Raw genomic sequence first — 23,383 nt, 5'->3', positions numbered from 1 at the left:
AACAAACCTTGAGCCATAGATTATCAGATACGTAAGAAAAATTATGCATGCAGAGATTAGTCTGGAAAATTTAATGCTCTAAAAATTCTTCAAAAAATAAATTTTCACAATGCATTTTACATTGTTAGCTTTGTCATTTTGCCTCTAGAGTGAAGGTTCACCATCTTTGAATGATTCATTGTCTATTTTCAGAATATAGACCTAAAAAGTCAATATGTAGATGTTGACTCCTCAAATAATTTTCTTCCGCAAAAATAAAAGAATAAAACATTGAAGAGAAAAAAAAATTCAAATCTCGTCTCGATAGGCTATGACATCTTGCCTTGAATTGTTTTCAATGCAAGAAAATTATTTCTTACATTCTTCTCAAATTTCTAAAACGCTTAATTGCAAAGGCCTTGCAAAAACAACAAAACTTTTTGGATTTGAAATTATATACTGTTTAATCTTTGAGTTTTCTCTCAAACTCTACTATGCATGAAAAAATTTAATTGATTCAAATATGATTTGTTTTTAATTCACGAGTGTCTATGCGTGTCTTTTAACCCAAGGCAAAAGAAAAAAAAAAAAAAGCCACTTTATCTGATTTAGTTTTTGACAACTACTGATGGGGGAGTTAATTTATGTTTAAAATTCGACAGCAGAATCAGATGAAGTGAACGCACCATTGTCTGATTCTCTCTCCTCAAGCCCAGCTTCCAGCTCTGACTTGGTCAGCTACCAGAAATCTCATGTGTCCCTCTCCAGTCACAGGGAAATATGTCCAGACACAGATGATTTGAAAGAGGGAATGTTACTGTCCTGCTTCAGCAACTCTAGCTTAAGGGGAAGCTCTCCAAATAATATCCCCAGGGGTTTCCAGACGCTTCTGGAAGCCACGGTTTTGACAGGAGGTACAAGAAACCGTGCACTGCCCCATGTGGACAGGGAAGAGCCAGTGGGTCCACCTGTTCAACAGTACAGCAAGCTTCTGTTCCCACCCTCACCGTTCCAGCACCTGGAATCCTTCTTTCCACAGACGAGACAGATAGGAGTTCCTTCTAAGACATCCTTGCCCTGATTCTCTGGCTGCCCAGAGGCCCCACTGTTTCTTCAAACAGCTGCCTGGGGCTCCCGGCTGAGTCTGCTGAGAACAGACGCGACACGTGGCCGGAGCCACCACGTCCTGCCAGAGCTGGGGCAGACCATACCCTTCACCTCGCCAATGCCTCTGTTCTCGGAGGAAAGGAGAATGAGGCCCAGAGAGGGAAAGCGACCTGGTCATAGCAATGGTTTTGGAGACCTACAAGAAACATCTAAAAACTGCCCAATCCAACTTCTACAGCTGAGGAAATCAAAGCCTCCCCCCACCCCACCCAAAATTAGGGCTCTTGCCCACCTCCCTGTGTCCAGGGAGTGGATGTTCCTCATCTTCTGGTAAGGAATCTGTCCAGGATCCCTCTAAGGAGCTCCCTGCAAGGACCTAAGATGCTGTGCGATATCAGGGCCACATGGGTAAACTCTCAGTAGCTCAGACTTTGGTCCCCTAAGTAAACAGGATAAGGCATGAGAAATGAGGAAGCATCCTGGCCAACTCTAAGGCCTAAGACACAGTGGAGGGAAATTGAGTATTATTATTATTATTACTACTACTATTTTGCTCTCACACAGGTGTACCAGGCCGTCTCCATGCTCAGGGACCATCTCTGCTCACTTTTACCTTTCCTACCCGAAACTGAGCAAGGACAAGGATAAACGCAGCTTTGAGGGACCTGAAGCTTTTATAGTTGAGGGAGCCCCTTCTGAGCAGTAAATACGAACAGACCTTAATTTTGCACCATTTGCCAAAAACCTAATGGCATGAAGACGCTGTAGGTACCCTTCCAGAGCCTGGAAGGGCCCACACAGGTGAGGAGCCCCGGAACTCAAGGTTCATTCACTGTACGATACGCTCACCTCTCTGACAAGGACTCATCTTTTATCCTCCACCTGAGGAGGCCTGGGGGAGATGTAGACTGTTTCTACATGCTTGTGCCTGCTGTCATTACCTAACACTTATAAAAGGTCGATCAAGTCTGAGTGATCAAGCCCCCACTTTGGGGGCTCAGCAGGAATCCAGGGTCGTCAGTTAATAGTCCACCAACATGACAGGCTATTTCTGAACCCCATATATCATGGATGCAATAAATCCCAGCTGTTCCCCTGGGGCACTCGTGGCATACATTCTCCAAAGCATCGTGTTGCTGAGGCTCTCCAGGACTCCAGTACTGAGAGTCTAGGAGTCTCTGGCCATCCAGAAGATTCCTAGAAGTGCTTCAGTGCACTTGCCAGAAGCTTTCCCAGCCAGTGGATCCATCATGGCTGCCCCTTGGGCCCTAGTCCTCTAGAGGAGGGAGACTCACTTCTTCTGACCTCTGCCATCTGTCCAGGTGGCACTAAAAGGGTAAGAGCTCAGATCAGACGTCTGTTCCTTAGGAGGGTTTTGAGCTCTGAGGCAAGATAGGCCCCTCAGTGCCCTCCACGCCTGTGGCTGTAGGCCAGAACAGACCCTTTCTGTTCTTCAGGAAGTCCAAAGGACACAAGCCAAGGCCCTTCCCTGGCACCCAGGAAGTGTGGAAAATCTACCTGCGATGGAGAATGCTCTCGGCCCTACCTGGACCTGCCTCCTCCTGGATAGCTCAGTGGTGTACCACACCCGGGCAGGCCATACTCACCAGCAAGAAGCTCCCTCATTTCAGAACGAGTCTCACCACTCACAGTGAAGAGAGGATCCACAGGGGTGTGATTGAGGGGCACCAGAAATCCATCCCTTGCCCCCACCCCCCACAAAAATGTCCTTCCTACATGGACACCTGAAATTCTACCACTGGAGATTCTTTCTTCCACGGTAGGTTATGAGCTCCCAGGGTCCTTCTGGAAACTGCCAACATCCCAGGAAGAGGTAATGGGGTGAGTCTCGATGTGAACGAGGAAGAGTTGGTGGAAATAGGACAAGGGGTGGGGGACACAGGGAAGGAGAGGAGACGACATCCAAGACCGACCTCCCTCTTTTTACCCCAGGTCAGCCCAGAGAGCCCTTTGTGAAAGGAAAGGGGGAAAGGGGGGAAACATTTTCAAAAGATTTGAAAGGCAGAGCATTGGGGTAGGGAGATTTTCAAACATCCCTGTAGAAGGCCCAAACTTGTTCCGGTAATATCGTTTCCTATACACTACAGTTTGAGTGACAGTTCTATTTTTCCTGAAGCTTTTCCAAAAGGATTTTCCAAGTACCAGGAATTGCAACGTGAAAGATTGTCATTGTCCTTCCTAATGAATTTAATTTGGGTCTTCAACTAAAGGAAAAAATAAAAAGGATTCATTTCCGGGGGAAAATTGTTACACTAGTAACATTAAATTATAGTAGTAATTCAATAAAATGATAAAGTTAGACAGCAAACCAAATTCAGACCAAATTTGGTGCTCTGTGTCATTTGTATTTTGTAATAGGGAAATTGTTCCTCTCCTTATCTGCCCAAGGTATATGCTAATACCCCATTAGAAATAAAAGCCTGTTAGGGGTGCCTGGGTGGCTCAGTCGGTTGAGCGTCCGACTTCGGCTCAGGTCATGATCTCATGGTTTGTGGGTTCGAGCCCCGCATCGGGCTCTGTGCTGCCAGCTCGGAGCCTGGGGCCTGGTTCAGATTCTGTGTCTCCCTCTCTCTCTGCCCCTCCCCCGCTCATGCTCGGTCTCTGTCAAAAATAAATAAACATTAAAAGAAAAGAAAGAAAAGCCCGTTCAGGGACTTAGTTTCAATTTCCCTAAAAAAGGACAGACCCCATGACACAGGTGCACCAGGTAATGAGGACTTGCTCCCACCTGCACAAGAGTTGTATGTCCCCACCCTCTACTGACCACCACATGAGCCTCTGAGGGACACAAGGTGAGGCGGCCTTCCCAGCCACCAACTGGCTTTTGGCTCAGGAATGGCCTGAGACACACCAGCTGACAATTTTCCACAGGGAAGAAAAAGACACTGAGGATTCAGGGCCCAGAAAGTTCCCCGAGAAGAGCCCAGAAGCTAAATCCCAAATAGGCCAGTTGACTTTCCAGCCTGGCCTCCATCTTGGAACCCAACCCCCAGTGTGTGTGTGTGGGGTGGGGTGGGGTGCCAATACCCAGCATCCCCCCTAAGCCCTGGACTCTTCAGCCTGGCTCTTTGTAGTGTCTGACCTGATGCTGAGATCCCAGTCTTCCGTTTGCCATCTTTTTTTCAGACAAAAATTCAGCAAGTATTTAGAGCTTGGCAGGGCCAGCGACCACAAGCAGACATTGGCTTCCAGGAAGAAACCATAGAAGTTGCCTTTCTGCCGCCCTCTGACAAACGTGTGCCGTGCGCACACAAACCCCGGATGTGCCCTGTCTGCACAAAAGCCAAGCAAGCCCACTGCCTGGAAAGTTTCCACACTGGATGGCTTCCCAAATCATATTCCTCTCTGGCGTGTTGCTAGTCTGCCGGAGGCACCGTGAGGAGACCCTATTTATTTGCTGGACTTCCTGAAATGGACTCCCAGCCCCTTTTAGAAATGGTCTGAGAAGATGTTAGAAGTTCCAACATTTTTCAAATTGAACCAATGATTCCGGACCCTGAGGTCCCATTGACTTGGGAATCACGAAATGGAAAGTTGAAGTATTTCCCCTAACGAATTCATGGGTCCCTTTTTATTGAAAAAAAAAAAAAAGAAAGAAAGAAAAAAAACATGGCAAATGTACAAATCAGAAGAGGGAGCTGCTCTCCCACCAAAATCCCTGCTCGCTGACCCTGAGCCAGCCCGCTGGAGAATGTTCTCCCGGTACCTGTGCGGATGAGAACCGTGTAAAGACACGTCAAGTATCTCAAGTTCGGTTACTCTGCCGACACAGCTCTGAAAACCGCATCTTTCCCAGAGTCTAAATTTCTGTTGGGAACATCACAGCAGTCTGACAAACAAATCAACGTTTCTTCAAACTTAACTCCTCCCTAGCCACTCCCACCCCCACCCCCACCACCCATCCTATGTGGAGAGTTGCCTACTTTTGCCGGGAGTAATCAGAGGTCACAAATTATGGGCCTGATTCAATCCAAATTACGCACCGAGCTGGGAGAGGGCAGGGGAAAAAAAGCTGCTTCTGATTCTTCTCAGCTCTTCACAGATGCTCTGGACACCAGGCCTGTTTGCATGTTCAAACTGACTCCTTTAGATTTCCATAAGCAAGTCAGAGAGGAAGCAGGGAGAGGACCGAGAGGATCCACCTAGCTGCGTTCTGTCGAAGTACACACAAAAGTTCTAGCAGAAGAACTCACCTTCCTGCCACTGCCTGGCACAACCGTGCTCCGGGGACGGGCGGCAAGAACGGTCAAGAAAGAAGACAGGTTCTGTTTCTCGGTAATTTTTGTTTTTTTAACCAAATCAAGATTTTGATTCTCAAAAGCAAATCCTAGCTCCTAGCTTATTCTCCCATTTCTGCAAGACCCATTCCTAAAAAGGAATGACTCGAAACATTCACTTCATAACATTTATTGGCGTTCACATCTTCAGTTTTCCCAAGAGGGTTTGCAGCGGGTTGTTTTTCTCATAGGGTTGGAACACAGCTCTCTCTGGCTCATTTCACAGACTCGGACTTCCAGCTTAGGTAAGCCAGGTACTTAACAGCATCAACAACTGAATTCCTGGGCATCAGATTGAAGGGAAAATAGGCTGAAATGATTTGAGGGAGGCGAGGTATGTGCAAAAACATAAAAAGTCCTTTGTGCATAGGAGGGAATGGATACATGCCCCTTAAGAGTTTGCAAAATTAAAAATCAGCCTTTCCCAAACTCGAGAAACCCCCGAGAGCACCGGGCCAGCCCGTCTCAAGAATCAGAAATACAAGACGTGTTTTACTATTCATGACCTGCTCTCTTACTAGTTCAAACTGAATTTGGTGACCCTGAAAGACAACTTCTCTTTCGTAACTAAACCATCAGGATAAGTTGCCACTAAATTGTTATAAAATTAGCCATAGTTTTTCCAGCCCAGAAGGAAAAATAACTAAGAAGGCTTAACATAAATATGTTAATAAATGATGGGGTTGGGGAGTGAAGCGAACAGTAGATAAGAAAAAAAGAGGAGGGGCGCCTGGGTGGCTCAGTCAGTTAAGCATCTGACTTCGGCTCAGGCCACGATCTCACAGTCCGTGAGTTCGAGTCCCGTGTCGGGCTCTGTGCTGACAGCTCAGAGCCGGGAGCCTGTTTCAGATTCAGTGTCTCCCTCTCTCTCTCTCTCACCCTCCCCCGTTCATGCTCTGTCTCTGTCTCAAAAGTAAATAAATGTTAAAAAAAAATTTTTTTTTAAAAAAGAAAAAAAAGAGGAACCAAAAAGTCAAAGAAAAAAGCTTTCCTGGGATTTAGAGATTTCTCCATTTGGAACAAAAAGAGAGTAGAGGAAATTTCCAGAGTGTAGTCGCTATTGGAAGACCAACTTCCTAAGCAGAAATTTCAAAATCTCGGCTCCTATAAACACACAGCGGTAGAGAAAACTGTTTCATTTCTCTCGTGCACGTAGCCAGCATGCTCCTGCTCCATGCTAAGTATCCCATGATTTGTTCTCGACACAGTACTAAAATTCCACCAAAGCCACCAAAGTTGCAAACACTTTCTCTTTGTCCCTACCATGGAGGAATTATTTTATAAATAAACTCACACACGTTAGATTGGACACTATCTAATGCTAAATAAATCACCTTTTGCCATCGCAATGGAATATTATACAGCTATACAAAAGGCTGTGGAGACCATCAGACCCTGATGTGGAGTAATTGCTGAGATATAGTCTCAAATGGAAAGAAAAAAAAAAAGCAAGGCACAGAATAGTTTCTATAGTGAGCTACCATTTGTGCAAAAGGAGGGAGAATATTTTTTAGAGAGAGAGAGCAATGTAATTATTTATGTGTAGACTAGAGGGGTGACCAAGATACTGAGGGACATAGATGGGAAGAAAACCTATTAACACCTGTTCCTGTAAATCCTTCTGTATCTTTGGAATTAGGCGCAGAGTGAATGCTTTACTCAGTCAAAGTAAATGGGACGATTTAAAAATGAAATCTGACAAAGTATATATTTCTTTTGAACGTTTGCATCAACAAGAGTACAATCCCTGGAATAAAAGAACGCTTCCCTTTTGAGGCTGAGAGTTGGCCCCCATAATCCAGGAGTCCTCTTGCATCTAAAAGCCTTGGGGGGGGGAGGGCGCAGGGGTGCAGCACAGTCCAGAAGGAAGGCCCAATGGCTCGCCAGCGAATTTTTATCAGTTCACTGGGGGCCGCCTGCCGGGACGCCTAAGCCCCAACAGCTGCATAAACTGGCTGTGCCCCAGCCTGACCTATTTCAGAGACAGGTCAGACCAGTGCATGCGGGGATAAGAAAACAACCTTCCTTTTCTGCAGTGGCTGCACCAGCAAGGCGCTCCAGCAGGGGAAACGCGGGCCAGGAGCTCTCCAGCCCCCTCCCCCCAAGCCTCACAAGCCAGGCTACTTTGTTTTCAACTCTCCAAACGGCACCCCGGAAAACACAACACACAAGTTCCCGAGCTCGGGGAACTGGATGGAGGGAAATCGAATAGAAAGGTCACCGAAATGTATCCTCCAACTTCACGAATGCTATTTTGGAAAGTTTCTTTAATATTTCTGAACTCGAATTTGATAGGAGAGGGGTTAAGAAGAATCATGCACAAAGAAAGAAGAATGCACAAAATCTCACGTGCGGAGCTAAGGAGATATTTAAGAACACGGAGTGGGCTGAAGAGGGGACAGACAGAATGAGAGATGATGCCAGACCAATTCCGGAAAATGCAGCATTGCAACAGAATTTCACAAGTAAGAATGCATGTATGAGACCGGTTTTCAAACAACAACTTGTTTGTCAATCTCTGGAGAGAAAAGAACTTGTGCAAAAAAAAAAAAAAAAATCGAAGAAAAGTTTGATATGGAGGGCTCTTAAAGAGCCAAGTGAATCTAAGAGAGAAAAGTAATCTTTGTAGAACTAGGAGAAAAACATAATTTAGAAATATCTTTTGACATCTCAGTGAATGGCTTTAGAATTTTGTTATTTTTCTTATCTATTAAGACAATAAAATCTGTTACATTAAATAGTTGCTTACAGACTCAATCTTTTTGACTCAGTGAAAGTGGACTCTGTGTGTGTGTGTGTGTGTGTGTGTGTGTGTGTGTGTGTGTGTGTTTCTTCATTGTTGCTCCTAAGCCCTGAATTAAGCTTTTATCTGCCTTTGGGCAGAGCCCATCTGCCAGCAGGCTGGTCATTTTCTGCACGTTCAGAAGGTTTTCTCCCCCAAGATTTTGAGTGTTCCTATCATACGTGTAATTTGCACATAACTTGCACTTTCTCATTTTCTTCTCATATCACCCTGGGAAAGTAGTATGATGTGCCCCATCTTATAGACTTCAAAGCCGAAGTTCAAGGGGATCACACCTGAAGTGTGGTTGGTCTCAATTTTAGAGTAAAATAAGGGAGGCAAGGCCCCTTTTACCTTGGGTACTGGGCTCTTACAATGCAAGCAAAGGCAGGAAAGAGGACTTTGGGTGTGATTAAGTCAGAACATACAAGAAACACTCAATCAGGAAACTGGCCAAGTAGGAATTCAAAAAGAAGAAACCTGTGGCTTTTCTTATAACAAAATGAATTGGACCAATTAATTTTCTTTAGTTCAGGTTAAGCTCAACCATGGTAACTGAGACATACACACACACACACACACACACACACACACACACGCCAAGATTTTCTTAATCATGGTAATATATTTGAAAACTGGCCAAACTTTAACATGTTTGAAGACAGACTCCATAAGTCTACAGTTATTTAAAAATAAAATGCTTTTGGGGGTGCCTGGGTGACTCAGTTGGTTAAGCATCTGACTTTGGCTCAGGTCATGATCTCACAGTTTGTGGGTTTGAGCCTTGCCTCAGGCTCTGCGGTAACAGCTCAGAGCCTGGAGCCTGCTTCGGATTCTGTGTCTCCCTCTCTCTCTCTCTCTTCCCCTCCCTTGCTTGTGCTCGCTCTCTCTCTCTCCCTCTCAAAAATAAATAAACATTTAAAAATGTTTTTTAAAAAAGATAAGCCCTATAAGGAAAATAAGGAAGATATTAATATCCCCATACAATGCCCAAGTGCCTGTAGACTGGATAAGTCATGTCTATATTAGGGTTTGCCAAAAAACAGAGATAAGAAGGGTATATATTGACTGTACTATTAGCATTGCGGTGTATGTATAAAATCACTAGCCTACAAATGCAAGCTTTCTATTAAAAATGCAAATTTGTGGGGCGCCTGGGTGGCTCAGTCGGTTAAGCGTCCGACTTCGGCTCAGGTCACGATCTCGCGGTCTGTGAGTTCGAGCCCTGCATCAGGCTCTGGGCAGATGGCTCAGAGCCTGGAGCCTGTTTCCCATTCTGTGTCTCCCTCTCTTCTGCCCCTCCCCTGTTCATGCTCTGTCTCTCTCTGTCTCAAAAATAAATAAACGTTAAAAAAAAAATTTTTTTTAATGCAAATTTGTGCGTGACCGTGTAAATATTTACTATAAAAGTACATTAAAAACCAAACCAATCCCATTGGTTTAATTGCACAGCAATTAACTTTCTTTTCTTAACTATTCTACCCTAACTTACTTATTATTTCCATCTAACGACATGAAGGCAAGGACATTTAATTCTGCGGCAGTTTCCAAAAATATGCCTACCAGCCGATTATAAAAATTCTGAAAATTTACATTTAAGCCTCCGTAAAACTATACTATTTGAATTCCCAATATGACCCTGGACATTTGTTAATGCTGAAAATCAGTGGTATTTCCTCTCCCTCAGCCAAGAAGAGTCTCTCCTATCCTCGTCACAAAGCGTTTTGAACAGCTATTTTTAAATGGAATCCATTGATTACCCCCCCCCCAGAACTGAGATTTTATGTTAATATACTGTTGTAGATGCATTGAATCTGGCCAAAGAAAAGTGCATATAGTCACAAAATCCCAAAATATAGGTGAAGGAGACAAATATACAGCTAGCTTCTTGTTGCCTGTCATGTCTTCTAATTTGTTTTACTGAGGGAGATTGATTCCTCAATCACTGCAGTAAGGAGGACATAAAAACTCAGACTACTTTGATCAAGTTGCTTCACCCCAACGAGAAGAGTTTCTTTGTTGTTGTTTACTTAAAATCCTGCAACAAAAATCAAAATGCTACAAACTTTGCTACATGCAATGTGCAGGATAAAACTCTTTCTCAAGATTGCCCTTCTTAGGAGAAATGTGCATTGAATCAAATTCTAAATTTCTCATCACCCTTTATTATGAGGCACTTTCTTCTACCTTAAAGAGAAGTGGTCACTTCCATCGCAGAAGTCTGTTAGTCTTAGTTTTTATCAGGAAGGAAGGAAAACCAACATTGAAGGTACGAATTCATAAAACCTTTCCTCAAGTGTCCTCAGCAACTGCTTTGCATGGTTTTCATATCTGCTTCTGACAATGATGACGTTTCTAACTCCTCTCCCCTGAACATATGTTTTATAATGTTAATGGGCATTTTGATAACTGTGCGCGTTCCAGTAACAAACTGGAAATTATATGTTTGGGGAGCATAATCCTAATACAGATAATTTGAGAGAAAGATTTCTTAGAAGACAGAGGTCTTTATTCCAGCAAAAGTTCCATGCTTTTGAGGCTCAGTGTTTGGCCCGACACCACAAGGCAGAGCTGAAAGGTGCACTGTGACCCTCTCCACCGGAGACTAGCAGGTACAGGGCAAGAAAATCTTTCCCAATAGAGCAGAAGATGGTCCTCTGTTCCTGATTTGCTGTGCATCTTCCAAGAGAAAGACAACTTCTGAAATTCCCTTCCACTTTCTCTGATCATAGTTCCTCGGTGAAAGGCAGCCCATCCTTTTTTTTTTTTTTTTTTTTTACAATAATATCAAATCGTATTTTTCCCCCCCAACTTGATTGAGATATAATTGACATAAGCCAATTCTCATATCAGGAATTCTGCCTTGGTACTGAGATCAGACCCAGTTTGGAGCTCGATTCTGCTGCCCCCCGCCTTCACAGTATAGGAATACATAGCCTGATACCCAAGGGGGAACAGTCACTTAAGCTCCATATGTATATTTCATATACATGTACATATGACGTATGCAACAAAGAACGCCCTAATGCTGCATCTGGACCCAGGACAGGGTAACCATAACAGATCTGAGCTGACTCACACTTCCAGCTTAATCTTTTTCAGACAGTTGCTCTACACTGAATGATTGGGACTATATCAAAGAACATTTGAGCACAGGTAGGTTATTAATTAATTGAGAGATGATAATAGAATAGAAAATATCCACTAGTAATTCTGTACGTCAAGACTCATCTTGTTCAAGAGTGAATAAGAAAGAATAAAAACAAAATAAAATAAAATAAAGCCCTATGCACAATTATTTAGGACTTCAATGAACACAATCAGAGAAGAAGATTCAGAAAGACAGATCCACGATGCATATTTGAATAGCCAAAGCCTGAATCTGGCATAAATTTCACAACCTCAGAGTGATTTGTTGGAATTTGCAAATTAAGCACAGAGATGGTATTTCTAAAAAAGGTCTTGCAGGAATTTTAACTCTCATAATAAAAGAAAAATTTATCTAGATATATTGAATTCTTAAACTTAAAAAAAAAGTCTAATAGTTCATCTAAACATCAACAGCTAAAAAGTCATAAAATCATTCAGGGAAATTTTTTTCCTAGCATTAAACAGAAGGGCTGAATAAGAATTGGGAGGTTGTGCTATTATCTCAAATTCTGATGACTCTAGAAAGTGTAATCCATTGGACAAATAAGTCTTTGTGCAAATGGATATAGTTTACTGCCAGCATAATTCATAGTGAGCAACTTATAAACTCTAACGAGGGGCGCCTGGGTGGCGCAGTCGGTTAAGCGTCCGACTTCAGCCAGGTCACGATCTCGCGGTCCGTGAGTTAGAGCCCCGCGTCGGGCTCTGGGCTGATGGCTCGGAGCCTGGAGCCTGTTTCCGTTTCTGCGTCTCCCTCTCTCTCTGCCCCTCCCCCGTTCATGCTCTGTCTCTCTCTGTCCCAAAATAAATAAAAAATGTTGAAAAAAAAAATTAAAAAAAAAAAAAACAAAAAAAAAAACTCTAACGATGCACAAACTATACACAAATACATATCCACTCCTACATTATAGAGGGTTAAAAAGATGCATGAGACTCATGTAAACAAAAAATATAGAAGCACATGTAGAGAAACATACTTAGTGTAACTCCCAGTTTCCTGTGTATTTAACTAGTCCCCACCTAGTTTTACATAAAAATCTGACATCTTTCCTTTCCATCCTTCCAGCTTCGAGGGCAACTGCGGCGAAAGCAAGTTCCACGTTTAGAAATTTAGGGATGAGAGAATGGTAGGTGCCATGCCTCCGGCCACCCTCCAAAAATGAGAATCTACTTGATGATAAATTCACCATCTTAGCCTAAGCTCTAAACAAGAAACCACCATAGGATAATTAAAAACACCCCATGCGTCTCTTCTCTACAAACCTACGACGTGTAACTGGTTTGGGTTCCTATTTCTTAAAGAGAATTTGGCCAATCCTCCTTAGAGATTTCAGAGGAAAAGGAGGATTTTCCAAGACAGATAAGTTGAAATGATCCCGCTTTGATCTCTGTGGTTAAGAATCCCTCACAATAGAAGATGGCCACTGAGGGGCCGCGATCCCGGCCTTTTAATGCGTAACAATGCTATCAACAAACAGCTACTTAATCAATATTTGGCCAGAGCTGCTGAAAACTTCCTTTTCAGATTTTAATTCCTAGTTGTAAAACAACCCCAGAGCAGCCAGTGAGATAAGGCATTAAACTGACTGCTTAATTGCCTGTTAGTGTCTTGTTAGTTATATATGTACATTCTTAATGGTTCTTTAATCTTTATTTACCCACATAAATAAGTTACCTGTCTAGAACCCCACCGAACTGAACCTTCTCTGTCCTCAGTCCTGAACAAACTTGGTCTTACTCTTTGTTTAGGGCTGATGTTGCGACTTTTAACTTTCATTGGCTATTTACTTATGTGCAGCTTAAACATTTAACCTTATGGTTAGGAGGGATTTTTTTTTTTTTTGTCTTGAAAACATATTTATTCATGGAAATTGAGTTCAGTGGCAACGCTCCTATTCACCTGATTGATTTCCACATATCCCACTCTCCTGAACCTCGGGGCACTTGCTGGTTCCGCCTCACCGCCCCGGTGGGTTTTATTGCGAAGCCCTGGGGACTCTTAAATGACCCTTCAGTAATTATTACGCACTTGAAGCCCCTAGTCCCCGTTCCGGTGCTATCAACAATCAAATCAAGCCCCAAAATAAACATACGATTTCAAGCATTAATTAGAAAATCTGCATGTTTTCAATAAGGCCAGAAAGTAAGCATACAGCAGCCAAACAAACAAGCAAAAAAGAAAAACCTGCAAGATCTGAACTCTGGTGGTTTTCTTTTTTCTTTCCTCTTTTGTTTTCTTTCTTTCTTTCTCTCCCCCTCCCTCTCCCTCTCTCTCTCTCTTTCTCTCTCTCATCATTCCAACAGGAAAATCGCTACCATTACGTCCCTGAAAAGGACCCAGCCTGGTGTTTTAATTTAATTCAAGTGCTGATATTTCCAATACACTTTTACATGGGTGCTATTTCCTTGTTGCGTATTTTAAGGATTTCAGAAAACATAAACTTCACTCAAAAGACTAGAAGGCGACATTGGGGTCAAATTTAGGATTCTGACAAACGGACTTGGAGAGTGGCCTGTCCACTTTAATAAAGGTTCCGATGCCACAAACCTAAGATCTTATACCCCGGGATTTCAGTCTGTGGGAAAGTTCCTCCCCCCCTCCCCCGCTTTGCCTCGCGCCAAAACGTCCTTCCCTTGCTAAGTCGGGGGGAAGAAATGGCCTTCGTTCCTCTCGACTTCAGTAGCGCCCCCGTCAATGATAAAGTGTTCTTTTCATGATTCCATTGGAAACGAAATATTTCAAGGGCCTTTAAAACTTCTGTGCGTTTTTACTCGCTTTATCTTCTGCCCCGCGGAAAAACTGACAGCGTCCTAGTTATTTCAGAAAAGCTCGCAAGGTTTCAAACAAAACACGAGCAAAACTTTGGTCACTTTTACTTTCTCAAACAAACAAACAAAAAACAAAAAAACCACACAGACCTGCTTTTCATAAATGTCAAATAGGAAGGGAGAGATATGAATGGAGTATAAGCCCCAACCGACCTATGCTTGCGGTCTCTGAGCTCAATCTTTGAAACTGTTGCAAACCTCCCACGCTCACTAGTGATTTTTAAAGCGGGAAAGGAAAGTCCTAGGAAAGTGTATCTCCAGCCTCAATCAAAACATCAATTGGGCAATCTGGCCTCTCTCCCCCTCGCACTCCCGAACTGCCACATCAAAGCCTCTGCAACAAGTCGGTAATTGTAATGTTGCATCTAAATATTTAAGCGAGAGTCTTGCCGTCGCGTGTCCATTTACAGTCCTCATCTGTCCTCTAATTCCATTACGGCACAAAGCAAAAATGTTTCCCAAAACTCACAAACAGGAAAAGCGTCACCCTGCTGGAGGAGGAGGAGGAGGGGGGAGGGAGGGAGGGAGGGAGGAGGAGGAGGAGGAGGAGGAGGAGGAGGAGGAGGAGGAGGAGATGATGAAGGAGCACTTTCTATTGATTAGTCACTGCTTTTGTGTTAAGGGCTTTCTTTAAAATAAGAAAAAAATGGGGGGAGGCTGCAGAAATTTCACTAATGTGAGCCTCAGGCAAGAGAGGGGGGAAAAAAAGGAGAAGAAGGGGGGGGAGGCGGGCTGTGTCTAGATGAAAGTGAGAAGGACATAAAGGAGGCAATTGAGTCGGCTGCAGCCCGGCGAGCTAAGCTTCGAGCCGGCCGGAGCGCAAGGGAGGGGGCGGCGCGGCGCGGCGCTTTGGCGCAGGGCGCAGGAGTGGGGGCCGACCCATTGTGACGGCGCCCGCGGGCCCGCTCCGCCGCGCTGGGGGAGGAACAGAGGCGCCCATTGAGTGGCCGCGGCGGAGGCTGTGCCCACAGCCCCCGATGCTGCGACCGGGGCTTGGCTCCTGCGACTGCGCCTGTTCCGATCACGGTGCTGGCCGGAGGGCCGGGACCAAGCGGGGTGGGGGTGGGGATGGGGGACGGTTTGCTGTCCCCCGGCCTCCCAGCTTTCTCCTTTCACCCGGGCAAAGGAGCTGGAAGGACGGACGGAGGAGGGCTGCACAGCGTCTAGTGCGCTCCAGGGCGCAAGGGCCTGAGCGCGCCGAGTCAGCACGCCGCGCTGCCCTTGGATTGGGCAAGGGACGAGGGAAAGTTGAGAAGGTAAAGGGGGTCACCTAGAAGAAAGGCCAAACGCTGGAGAAAAGCGAAGGCAGTTCTGACCTCTTTCGGGGTGCCTCTCTTCCTGTGCCCTCGAGTCTGACAAGCGGAAAGACGTCTCCTGGCAAGCCAGTCTCAGCTTCCGTCGCCCCCCTTCCCGACCCCGCAAGGAAGCTGGAACCTCCAGAGAAAGCGCGTCCCCTGCTCAGAGCACCCAAAGGTCCTTTCTAGGCCAGCCTCCTCCCCCTCCCCCAGAGAACTCAGACCCCTTTATCAACATTCATCCCGTTTTACAAGCGGGGGCAGTCGATGACTTTTGGTGCCCAAAGAACTGAGGTAATTTTTTTAGGTTCCTAGATTTCCCTTTAAACTATATTTCACTCCTACACTTGTCCTTTCTCTGGGCCCCATATGCCCTCCAGGGCTTATCTGGAAAGGGAGCTAGAGCCGCTGAAGAAACGGTCGCTGTATCCTCTCTGACAACCCCAAATTAAATTAGGCTTCAGCCTCCGCGGAGTGTGTGTGTTTTCAACGGCACAGCCCCCGCTGGGGAGAATACTCTGATTTTAAAAATGGTAGCAATTGCCCTTGAATGGCAGCCGGCCCAGCTAGACGGCCCAAAAGACTAGAAACATTTTGTAGGTGAAATAGCCACTTTTTCCACGCTGGAGAGTCCATAAAACTTCCTGGCGCAGCAGCTATTGGAGCTCATTGAATAATTCATCCCTCATTGCAAGCCCATAATGTCTATTCTCAGCCCTTTGTGGGGCTGTTTTCTCTTCTTTTCTCCTTGAATTATAAAAAGGTTGCCTTCCTTTGTTCACATCAAGCTGCTGCGAGCTGGAGCTTTGTCTGGGCCGAGCTAAAGTGTGAGTTTCAATGGACTCTCCAGGCTTTGTCTCCCAAGTTCATCTCCAAGTGTAGATTGTGTAGAGAAGGCCTTCTTTGTAAAAGCTGGAAAAGTTGTACAAATGTTTGACCAGCTCATTTGGGGCGTTTTGTCTCCTGGGCCTCGGTTGCCTGTGCTGTGAGGGAGCGGCCGCTCGGCCGCCGGTGCCTCCAGCAACAAGTAGCAAAGCCGTGCCCCCCCCCCCTTCCTGAGCCTCTCTGATAGCTCTGGGCTTCTTGCCCCTGTGCCCGCAGGGGCCCGTTGGGTTTGGGATTAGCTGGTTCCTCTCCTTCCTCCCTCACCAGTACCTCTCTGCTCCATCTAGGTCTGGAATAAAAGCTGGGGTGTCTCCTCAGAGACTAGAGCAGCAAATCACCCCTCCCAGAGGAGAGGCTTAGACTAAGACCTTGTGAGTCCCCTGCTTTAAAGGGAGGGAAACAACAGCATGTGTATCTCCCTGCCGTGGTTGGGGGTGTCTTTTCTTGGTTGTCCGTGTGTACCGGAGCATCTAGGCTTCTGTGTATCCCTGAAATCTGCTGTTTGGGTTTGTAACATCTAAGTCTGAGTGTCCCTTCAAGGTTGTGTACAGAGCTGGCATCGGTTCGCAAAGCTGCTGCCATCCGCCAGGTTGGGCAATGAAGGCAAAAGCAGTAACCAGCTTTCTACCCGCAGTCCTGACTCTGGAAGCCACAGTCCTGACTCTGGAAGTCACAGTGGGTGTTCAAGCCCATCTGGAGAGCCGCCTGCCCTTCTAAGGCAAGTCAAAACTCATCTCTACCCACCAAAGTCCAGGCCCAGAAGCAGGAACTCTAGGCATGGCTGGGACTCCAGGTGCCTCCCCACCGTCCATGCCTTTGAAGAGGTGCAACCATCCCCAAGGCCAAAACTGCTCACAGGAAAACTGCTGCAGGGACCCCTTTCTGGTTCAACTTCTACCTCCCCTGGGGGGCTGCCTTTCCTTGGGCGGGGGCGGGACACCTTTAGACTCTCCAGACCAAGTGCTGCAGGTAGACGAGAAGGAAGCCGCACCTATGGCTCCAAAGGAGAGACTTTCTCTTGATGATGCCAGGTCACAGCCAACAGGGAGCAGGTGGCCTGTGCCTTCCCGTGGAGACAGGGTGCCAAAACGGCGGGCCCAAGAGCCCACATCTTAGGCTGGTTTTACTTCCTAGACACACACAGAAATCCAACCCTATCGCATTTGAAAAACAATTTAAAGCACAAAACAGCCAACTTACATGTATGTATGTATAAGGCGCGGAATTTGGGGGCCCCCCCGCTGCGCCAAAGAGTTTTGAATCCTTCTCTCCCCGCCCTTCCTCTGATAATGGGAAACTCTGGAAATCTGGGCCTTTCCTGAGGGCGCAAAAGTTCCTTCAGCTTCCGGGGACTCACAGACTGTCCCCAGCCCCTCAAACCCCCACGCCTGGTCCTGTATACCTGAGGGCAAGTGGGAAGCCCTTCACCAAACCGCAGCTCGCGGTTCCAGACTCCAAGGGGCTGAGACTGGTACAGAAGAAAGGCTTACAAAGTAGAAAAAAAAAAAAAAAAAAAAAGACCAGAGATTTTTGTTTTAATTTCAAGTGCGTCTCTGGTCTTTCATGTGAATGCTCCGTACGCGGGTGCAGTGGGTACCAAGGGAGAGACCTTGACACCCGCGGGAGCTGGCCGGCGCTCTGGGCGCCGACGTCAGAGCGCGGACGTGGCCGAGGCGCGGGCCTCCGTGCGCCGCCCGAGCGCGCCGCCGCTTACCTCGCTCGCTCAGGATGCCGTCGATGCTGTGTTTCGCCTTCTTCTCGCTCTCCTCTGCCTCCTTCCTCTCCAGGTCAGCCTCCTCCTCTTCGCCTTTCCCGAATTTACTCCTCAGGATGCGGCTGATGGAACTCACTGGAGGCGCGGGGGGGAGGGAGGGAGCGCGGACGACTGAGCCGTGCCAGGCCGGGCCGTAGGAGCCCCGAACCCCCGACCCGAGCCGTAGAGAGGCTGCCTTGCACAAGTCGCCTGTGTCCTCGCCTGTGTCTCCGTCGTTCTACCACCCCATTCACCCGCCCACTCCAATCCCCCCACCACACAGTCTGCACCTATCTACGCGGAGCTACTGGGAGCCCGAAGCCTGGGAAGCCCTCACCTCCCAAGTTAGGGCCGGGAGCCGCCGTCCGTGTCCCTCTTGGCAGAAAGCATTCTCCTTTTTGACCCTATAGACGGGGCTCTGGATCTCCAGTCCAAGAGAACTCTCCGGCCAGCCCACCACCCCTACCACCACCTGGGTATTGGACCCCCTCGGTTCGCGTTAAGGGAGGAAGAACCACAGCGGACCCGTCCCCTGCAATTCAACGTTTTTTTGAGGCTATAAAGGGTTTAAATTTCAACTGCAGAATCGTTTCCTATTGTAAAAAATCAAAAGAAAATGCACTCTCCCCCATTTATTTTTTCCAGATTCCAGTCTGGTAAACAAATCCATACTCTGAAATATCTCGTTCTCGCAGGGGTGGTGGGGGGGGGGGGGGAGGGAGTTTCCTTTTAATTAAAAACAAACTCTCCCGTGCGCCCGCGCGCTCGCCCTGCGTTCGCCCCTCTCTCCGCCTTCCCCCCGGCTGCCGGGGGCGCCGGATGGTCCCTGGGACTCTCGGGAAAAAGCCGGGCCGTTGCCGAAGCCTCCCCTCCTTTGCGCACTAGGCAGGGCCTGGGCTGGCGCGGCCCCATCTCCCTTCGGTTGGGGTTACCAAAACATTTGTTTCTCTTTAAAAGGGAACATCAATATTAATAAACAGTTGGCCTCCGCCTCGCGTTTCCTGCTTTCGTCCTCGACAGAAATCCTCTTTGGGGAGCCGTTGGCGGTCTCTCAACCCCAGGACCAGCAGCTCAGCCCTCCCTGGGTAAAACACCCAGAGCGCGTCTGGCTCGTGAATATTTCAGGGCCCTGGGAGGGGCTGCCTCCCGATCGCCCGGATCGATCTCTGGGGTGATTGTGGCTTGGATGACCCGCGCGGGGAATAGCGACTGACGGCGGCGCCTGGGGAAGATGTTAATGGGCCTCATACCTGAGGGCACAGTGTTTCGATCACAGACAGCGTCCTTGAGTAATTTGTCTCGAATTTCCCAGCTGAACATGCCCGGGTTCTCTCTTTTGTATTCCTCAATTTTCTTCTCCACGTCAGGCGTTGTCACCTGCTTTAAGAGAACAGGCAGGCAGGCGTTGGTACCCAGGACTCTGGGCCAAATGTGGTGGCCCCATCGCCTCCAGGCCCGGTGGGATGCTCCTTCCTGAATCCCCTGGGAAGGTCCCCCTTGTTAGCAAAAGGACCCCGTTCTCTGGAGCAATTTACTTTTAGGAAGGGGTAGAAATGAGATCACCTCACCCCTGTCGACCCTGTTCCTCCCTAGGTAAGCTTGGGCACTTAGGGTAAATTAAGAAGACTTATAACATCTTGGGGGAGAGGGGTTTACTTTCTGATCCCTGAAAATAAAGTCAACTCCTTACACAGAAACATGAAAACGAAACTAAAAAGGGGAATGTCTGAAGGAGAAGCAGAAAAATCAAGTTACAGCTACAACTCGCACCTCTCCAAAAATAAGCACAAGATTTTAGCTACCCTCAAGAGCAGAATGCAATGTAAAAGGTGATTATATGGGTTTTAAAAAATCAGAGTGGATAAACAAATACGGATAATTTGAAACACTGGGTCTTTTTTTTTTTTCTCTCTCTCTCTCAATAAAAGTTGTTTCTAGAGATTCTCAGAGAGGTTGGAAAGGGAGCTAGGAGTGGGAGGAAGGAAGGTGTTTGGAAGTCTTCGGTTTGCCAGAATCCTCCTTTCGATTTTGCCCCGTGGCAACTAGAAAATTATATTGGATTTTCCCCACATCCAGAAGAAAAGGCAGACCCACTGCAATCCCCTCCCACTGAGTCTTAGCCAGTGTGACTCCTTCATTTTTTAAAAGGAACCAAAATAATTTGAGGATAGTACCAAACTGCTTTTTAAATGCCAAGTAATCTGCCCATTACAAAGGAAACAAATCACCCTAGCTTTTGACTCCCTGAAGACAATTTGGACTGGAGGAGATTGGGGACAGAAGTTGGGAGAGAAACCATTTAGAAAACCAAAAGTGGCTCTTTAGATCTGGCAAAAGTGGTGCAGTGGGTCGGAGCTGGGAAGATTCTTGGGAAACCAGCAACAGGTGGGCACGCACAGTTGCATGCTTTATGTGTTTGCCTATTAAAATAATTTGATGAGTATTCTAGGGTTCCGGGACATTCTTAAAAATGCTGTATCTCCTTTGCAAAAAGGCTGGAGTTTTCCCTTAGCGTTTATCAAGGACCAGCGCCCAGGCAGCAACCTTGTTCTCCTCCCCTCCCCCCCAACACCTCTTTCTAGTCTTGAAAAATAACTCCTTGGAAAGCCCCAGATGAGCGTCCTTGCCCCCTGCCCCGATCCTCCCTAACCGGGGAGACCACAGGCCTGGAGGCCTCCAGGGCCAGGCCCCAGCACTCACCTTGGGTTTGCTGCCACCAATGGCACCGGGACGGATGGAGCCGGTCTCCTGGTACCTGCACAGGATCTTAGAGACGCAGCCGTGGGACACGCGCAACTGGCGGGAGATGACGCAGGGCCGGATTCCGTGGTGGGCCATCTCCACGATCTTGTGGCGGATGTGGTTGGGTAGCGGCCTGCCGTTGATAAATACACCACCGAGCTGGTTGACGCGGCCCTGGCCGAGGGGAGTGGACACTGGGAGCGGAAGGCGAAAAGAGAGGCAAAGGAAAAGTCACTTCTGGAGAACAGAGAGCAGCCGGGAAGATGAGCCCACCTAATTCCTGACGCTTGGGGACAATCCGCGTGTTACAGCCACAGCCGAAAATGCAAGACAGCCGGCTCCCAGCCCCAGCTCCTCTTCCAATCACATCTGTTGAAAGTATTAAGCAATTCGGGGGCACATAATCTTGTGTGAAGGGGGAGCAACGACAGCAAACTAACTTGCCCCAGAGAAACTGTCTTCCTTTTGGGCCCGGAGAAAGTGGCATCTTTGGCAGGGGGTGGAGGTTGGAAGGGAAGACCCTCGGGCCAGTATCTTGAAGCTTGCTCGAGAAACGGCCTCCAGGCAGAGAGAAGGTTACCCAGACGCTGGCCTCCTGAACTCCACTCCCCCAAACCCCGTTCAATTGGAACCACTCCTTTTCTAAGGGACTCAGAGGAGCTGACAGCCCTTGGGGTTTCTGGCTGAGAGTGCAGCAGCCAAAGGTCAAAGAGGGTCCCCAAAGGAGGCCTCAGGTGGTAGCGAGTCACCTGTTACACCTGGGGACCCAGAGGACAGCAGGGTCTGCAGGCAGCCCCCTTCACCTCCATCCATGCTCTAGGTATGACATTCTACTCCAGACCCAGCCTGAAGGGAGGACGCCTCTGGATCAGCTTCCCGCTCTTGCTGCCCCAACCTCTTCAACTATCCAAAGTCTTCCTGCCTTGGGATTCCCTTCTGGATGACTGCAAGGCAGTTCCCCCAAAAGGGTTTATGGAAACTTCGAGATGCCACTTGAGATGAATGGAACTCTAATTAATTAATCGGTTAGTACTAAAAATTCCAAGCACGAAGCCACCGGGCTCCTGCCACTGCACTTTGCGGCCGGCGAGAAAATTCTTTCGGAACTAACAAGAGCTTAGCAAATGTCCGCGCAGCCGCGACAATTTTGAAAGGCCCTGGGGTGGGCAAAATGCGGAGATGGTGCTTTCTGGCGCTCAGAAGCCGGTCCATCCCTTCCCCGCCGCCGCCGCACTTGCAAAACAGCAGAGGAAAGTGGACCGGCCCAGAGCAGGCCTGGCCGCCGAGCTTCGCGAGGGTTTGCAGAAAGAGCTGCGCTCTGTTTGCAGGGAGAAAATCGAGCGGAGATCTCTCCCCGACTGTTAGCTCGGGGCGGGGGGGGGGGGGGGGGGGTCGGGACACCCAGGGAATGGGGCTCCCAGGGCACGCCGAGGAAGCCTGTGGAGACGCTGGAGCAGCCCGGCTCGGGCCCCGGGCTCCGCGCGGCGCTGAGGCGCACCCCCACCCTTACCTTCCAGAGGGAAGCCGCTGCGCGGGTAGTTCTGCCCCGGGCCCGGCCGCATCATCCTGGGCACGGCTCCGGCCAGCGTGGTCATCCTGGGGGCAGCTTCGCTGGGAAATTATATCCAGGTGAAGGCGAAAGAGAAAGGCGAGCGCGGTGCTGGCGGCTCTCGGGAACTGCCCCCGAGCGTGGGGAGCCCCTCCCCAAAAAGGCTGGAAAGAGAGGGAGGGACGTGGGCAGGAGGGCTGCCCGCTCCTCGTCCAGAGAGCGGCTCGGGAAGGAACCGGGGAAAGGGGCGGGCAGGGAGGCCCCAGAGTCCGGGATCGCGAGCCCAGGGCGGAGAAGTTTGGTTTGAGTCTGAGCGAGTGGCCCTGCGGCGGGGGGCGCTGGGGAGGGGGCTGCGAGCGCCGCGACGAGCCAGGGAGGGGGGGGTGGGGGTGGGAGCGCGGCCGGCCTGAATCTCCTCCCGTCGTGACACCGAGTGCGGGGATCCGGGCTCGGGAGCATTTATTAGTTCTTTCACCCAAAGCTTGGTCAGGAGCCCTGAGCTGCGATTGGCCGACGGGGAGACCGTCCCGGGTGGCGGAGACACGCGCTGATTGGGCGACAGCGGCCACTTTCTCTTCCCATCCCCGGCGGTGCCAAGGCCTTGGCCGGCCCGGAGAGGGACCCACGCTGCTCCCCTTCCCCGGAAGAGAAGGGCAGAGCCGTGGAACCTGGAAGAGACAGCCCGAGGGAGGTGGCAGCTGCGCAGAGGAGAGGAGTCCCTGTTTCTTTTTTTCACTTCACGTGTGTCCCTCTCTCCTTGACTTTCTATTGCTCTCTTTGTCTCTGTCTCCCTCTGTGTATCTCTGTGTGGCTTTCTCCGTCTCTGACTCTATTCTTCCCGTTCCGTCTCCTTGTCTCTCTATGTCTCTATTTTTCTGTGACTCTTTTTTCTAGTTTTTTTGTTTGTTTGTTTGTTTGTTTGTTTGTTTGTTTTACAACCACTGGAGGGGCGCAATTCCAATAAGAAGGCATTGGGACCCTCTGCCCGCCCCCCCTCCCTTGTTTAGCTTTCTC

General features: G+C 48.2%; 1 protein-coding gene and 1 long non-coding RNA gene across 3 annotated transcripts in view; one reads left to right on the top strand and one right to left on the bottom strand.

Moving 5' to 3' along the window:
• Positions 1-22,742, bottom strand: part of PAX3 (paired box 3) — a 99,516-nt gene extending 76,774 nt beyond the window's left edge. Inside the window, exons 1-4 of one of the 2 annotated variants that reach the window (XM_058703540.1) lie at positions 22,331-22,742; positions 20,779-21,014; positions 19,329-19,458; positions 18,040-18,174 (exon numbers count right to left, since the gene is read on the bottom strand). In XM_058703540.1, the coding sequence (XP_058559523.1) occupies positions 18,040-18,174; positions 19,329-19,458; positions 20,779-21,014; positions 22,331-22,415 (586 nt within the window). In that variant the 5' untranslated portion in view covers positions 22,416-22,742. The remainder of the gene's footprint in view (positions 1-18,039; positions 18,175-19,328; positions 19,459-20,778; positions 21,015-22,330) is intronic. The other variant, XM_058703548.1, reaches the window with a different exon arrangement.
• On the top strand, positions 15,407-17,745 carry LOC131497344 (uncharacterized). Its single transcript, XR_009254908.1, has 3 exons — positions 15,407-15,734; positions 16,613-16,696; positions 16,866-17,745. It is a non-coding gene; the product is annotated as an uncharacterized LOC131497344 (long non-coding RNA).
• Positions 22,743-23,383: the final 641 nt, after the last annotated feature.

This window comes from Neofelis nebulosa, chromosome 2 (genome assembly GCF_028018385.1).
Source record: "Neofelis nebulosa isolate mNeoNeb1 chromosome 2, mNeoNeb1.pri, whole genome shotgun sequence".
NCBI lineage: Eukaryota > Metazoa > Chordata > Mammalia > Carnivora > Felidae > Neofelis > Neofelis nebulosa.
The sequence above is the reverse complement of the archived record's forward strand: the minus strand, read 5'-3'. Positions and strand labels throughout refer to the sequence as shown.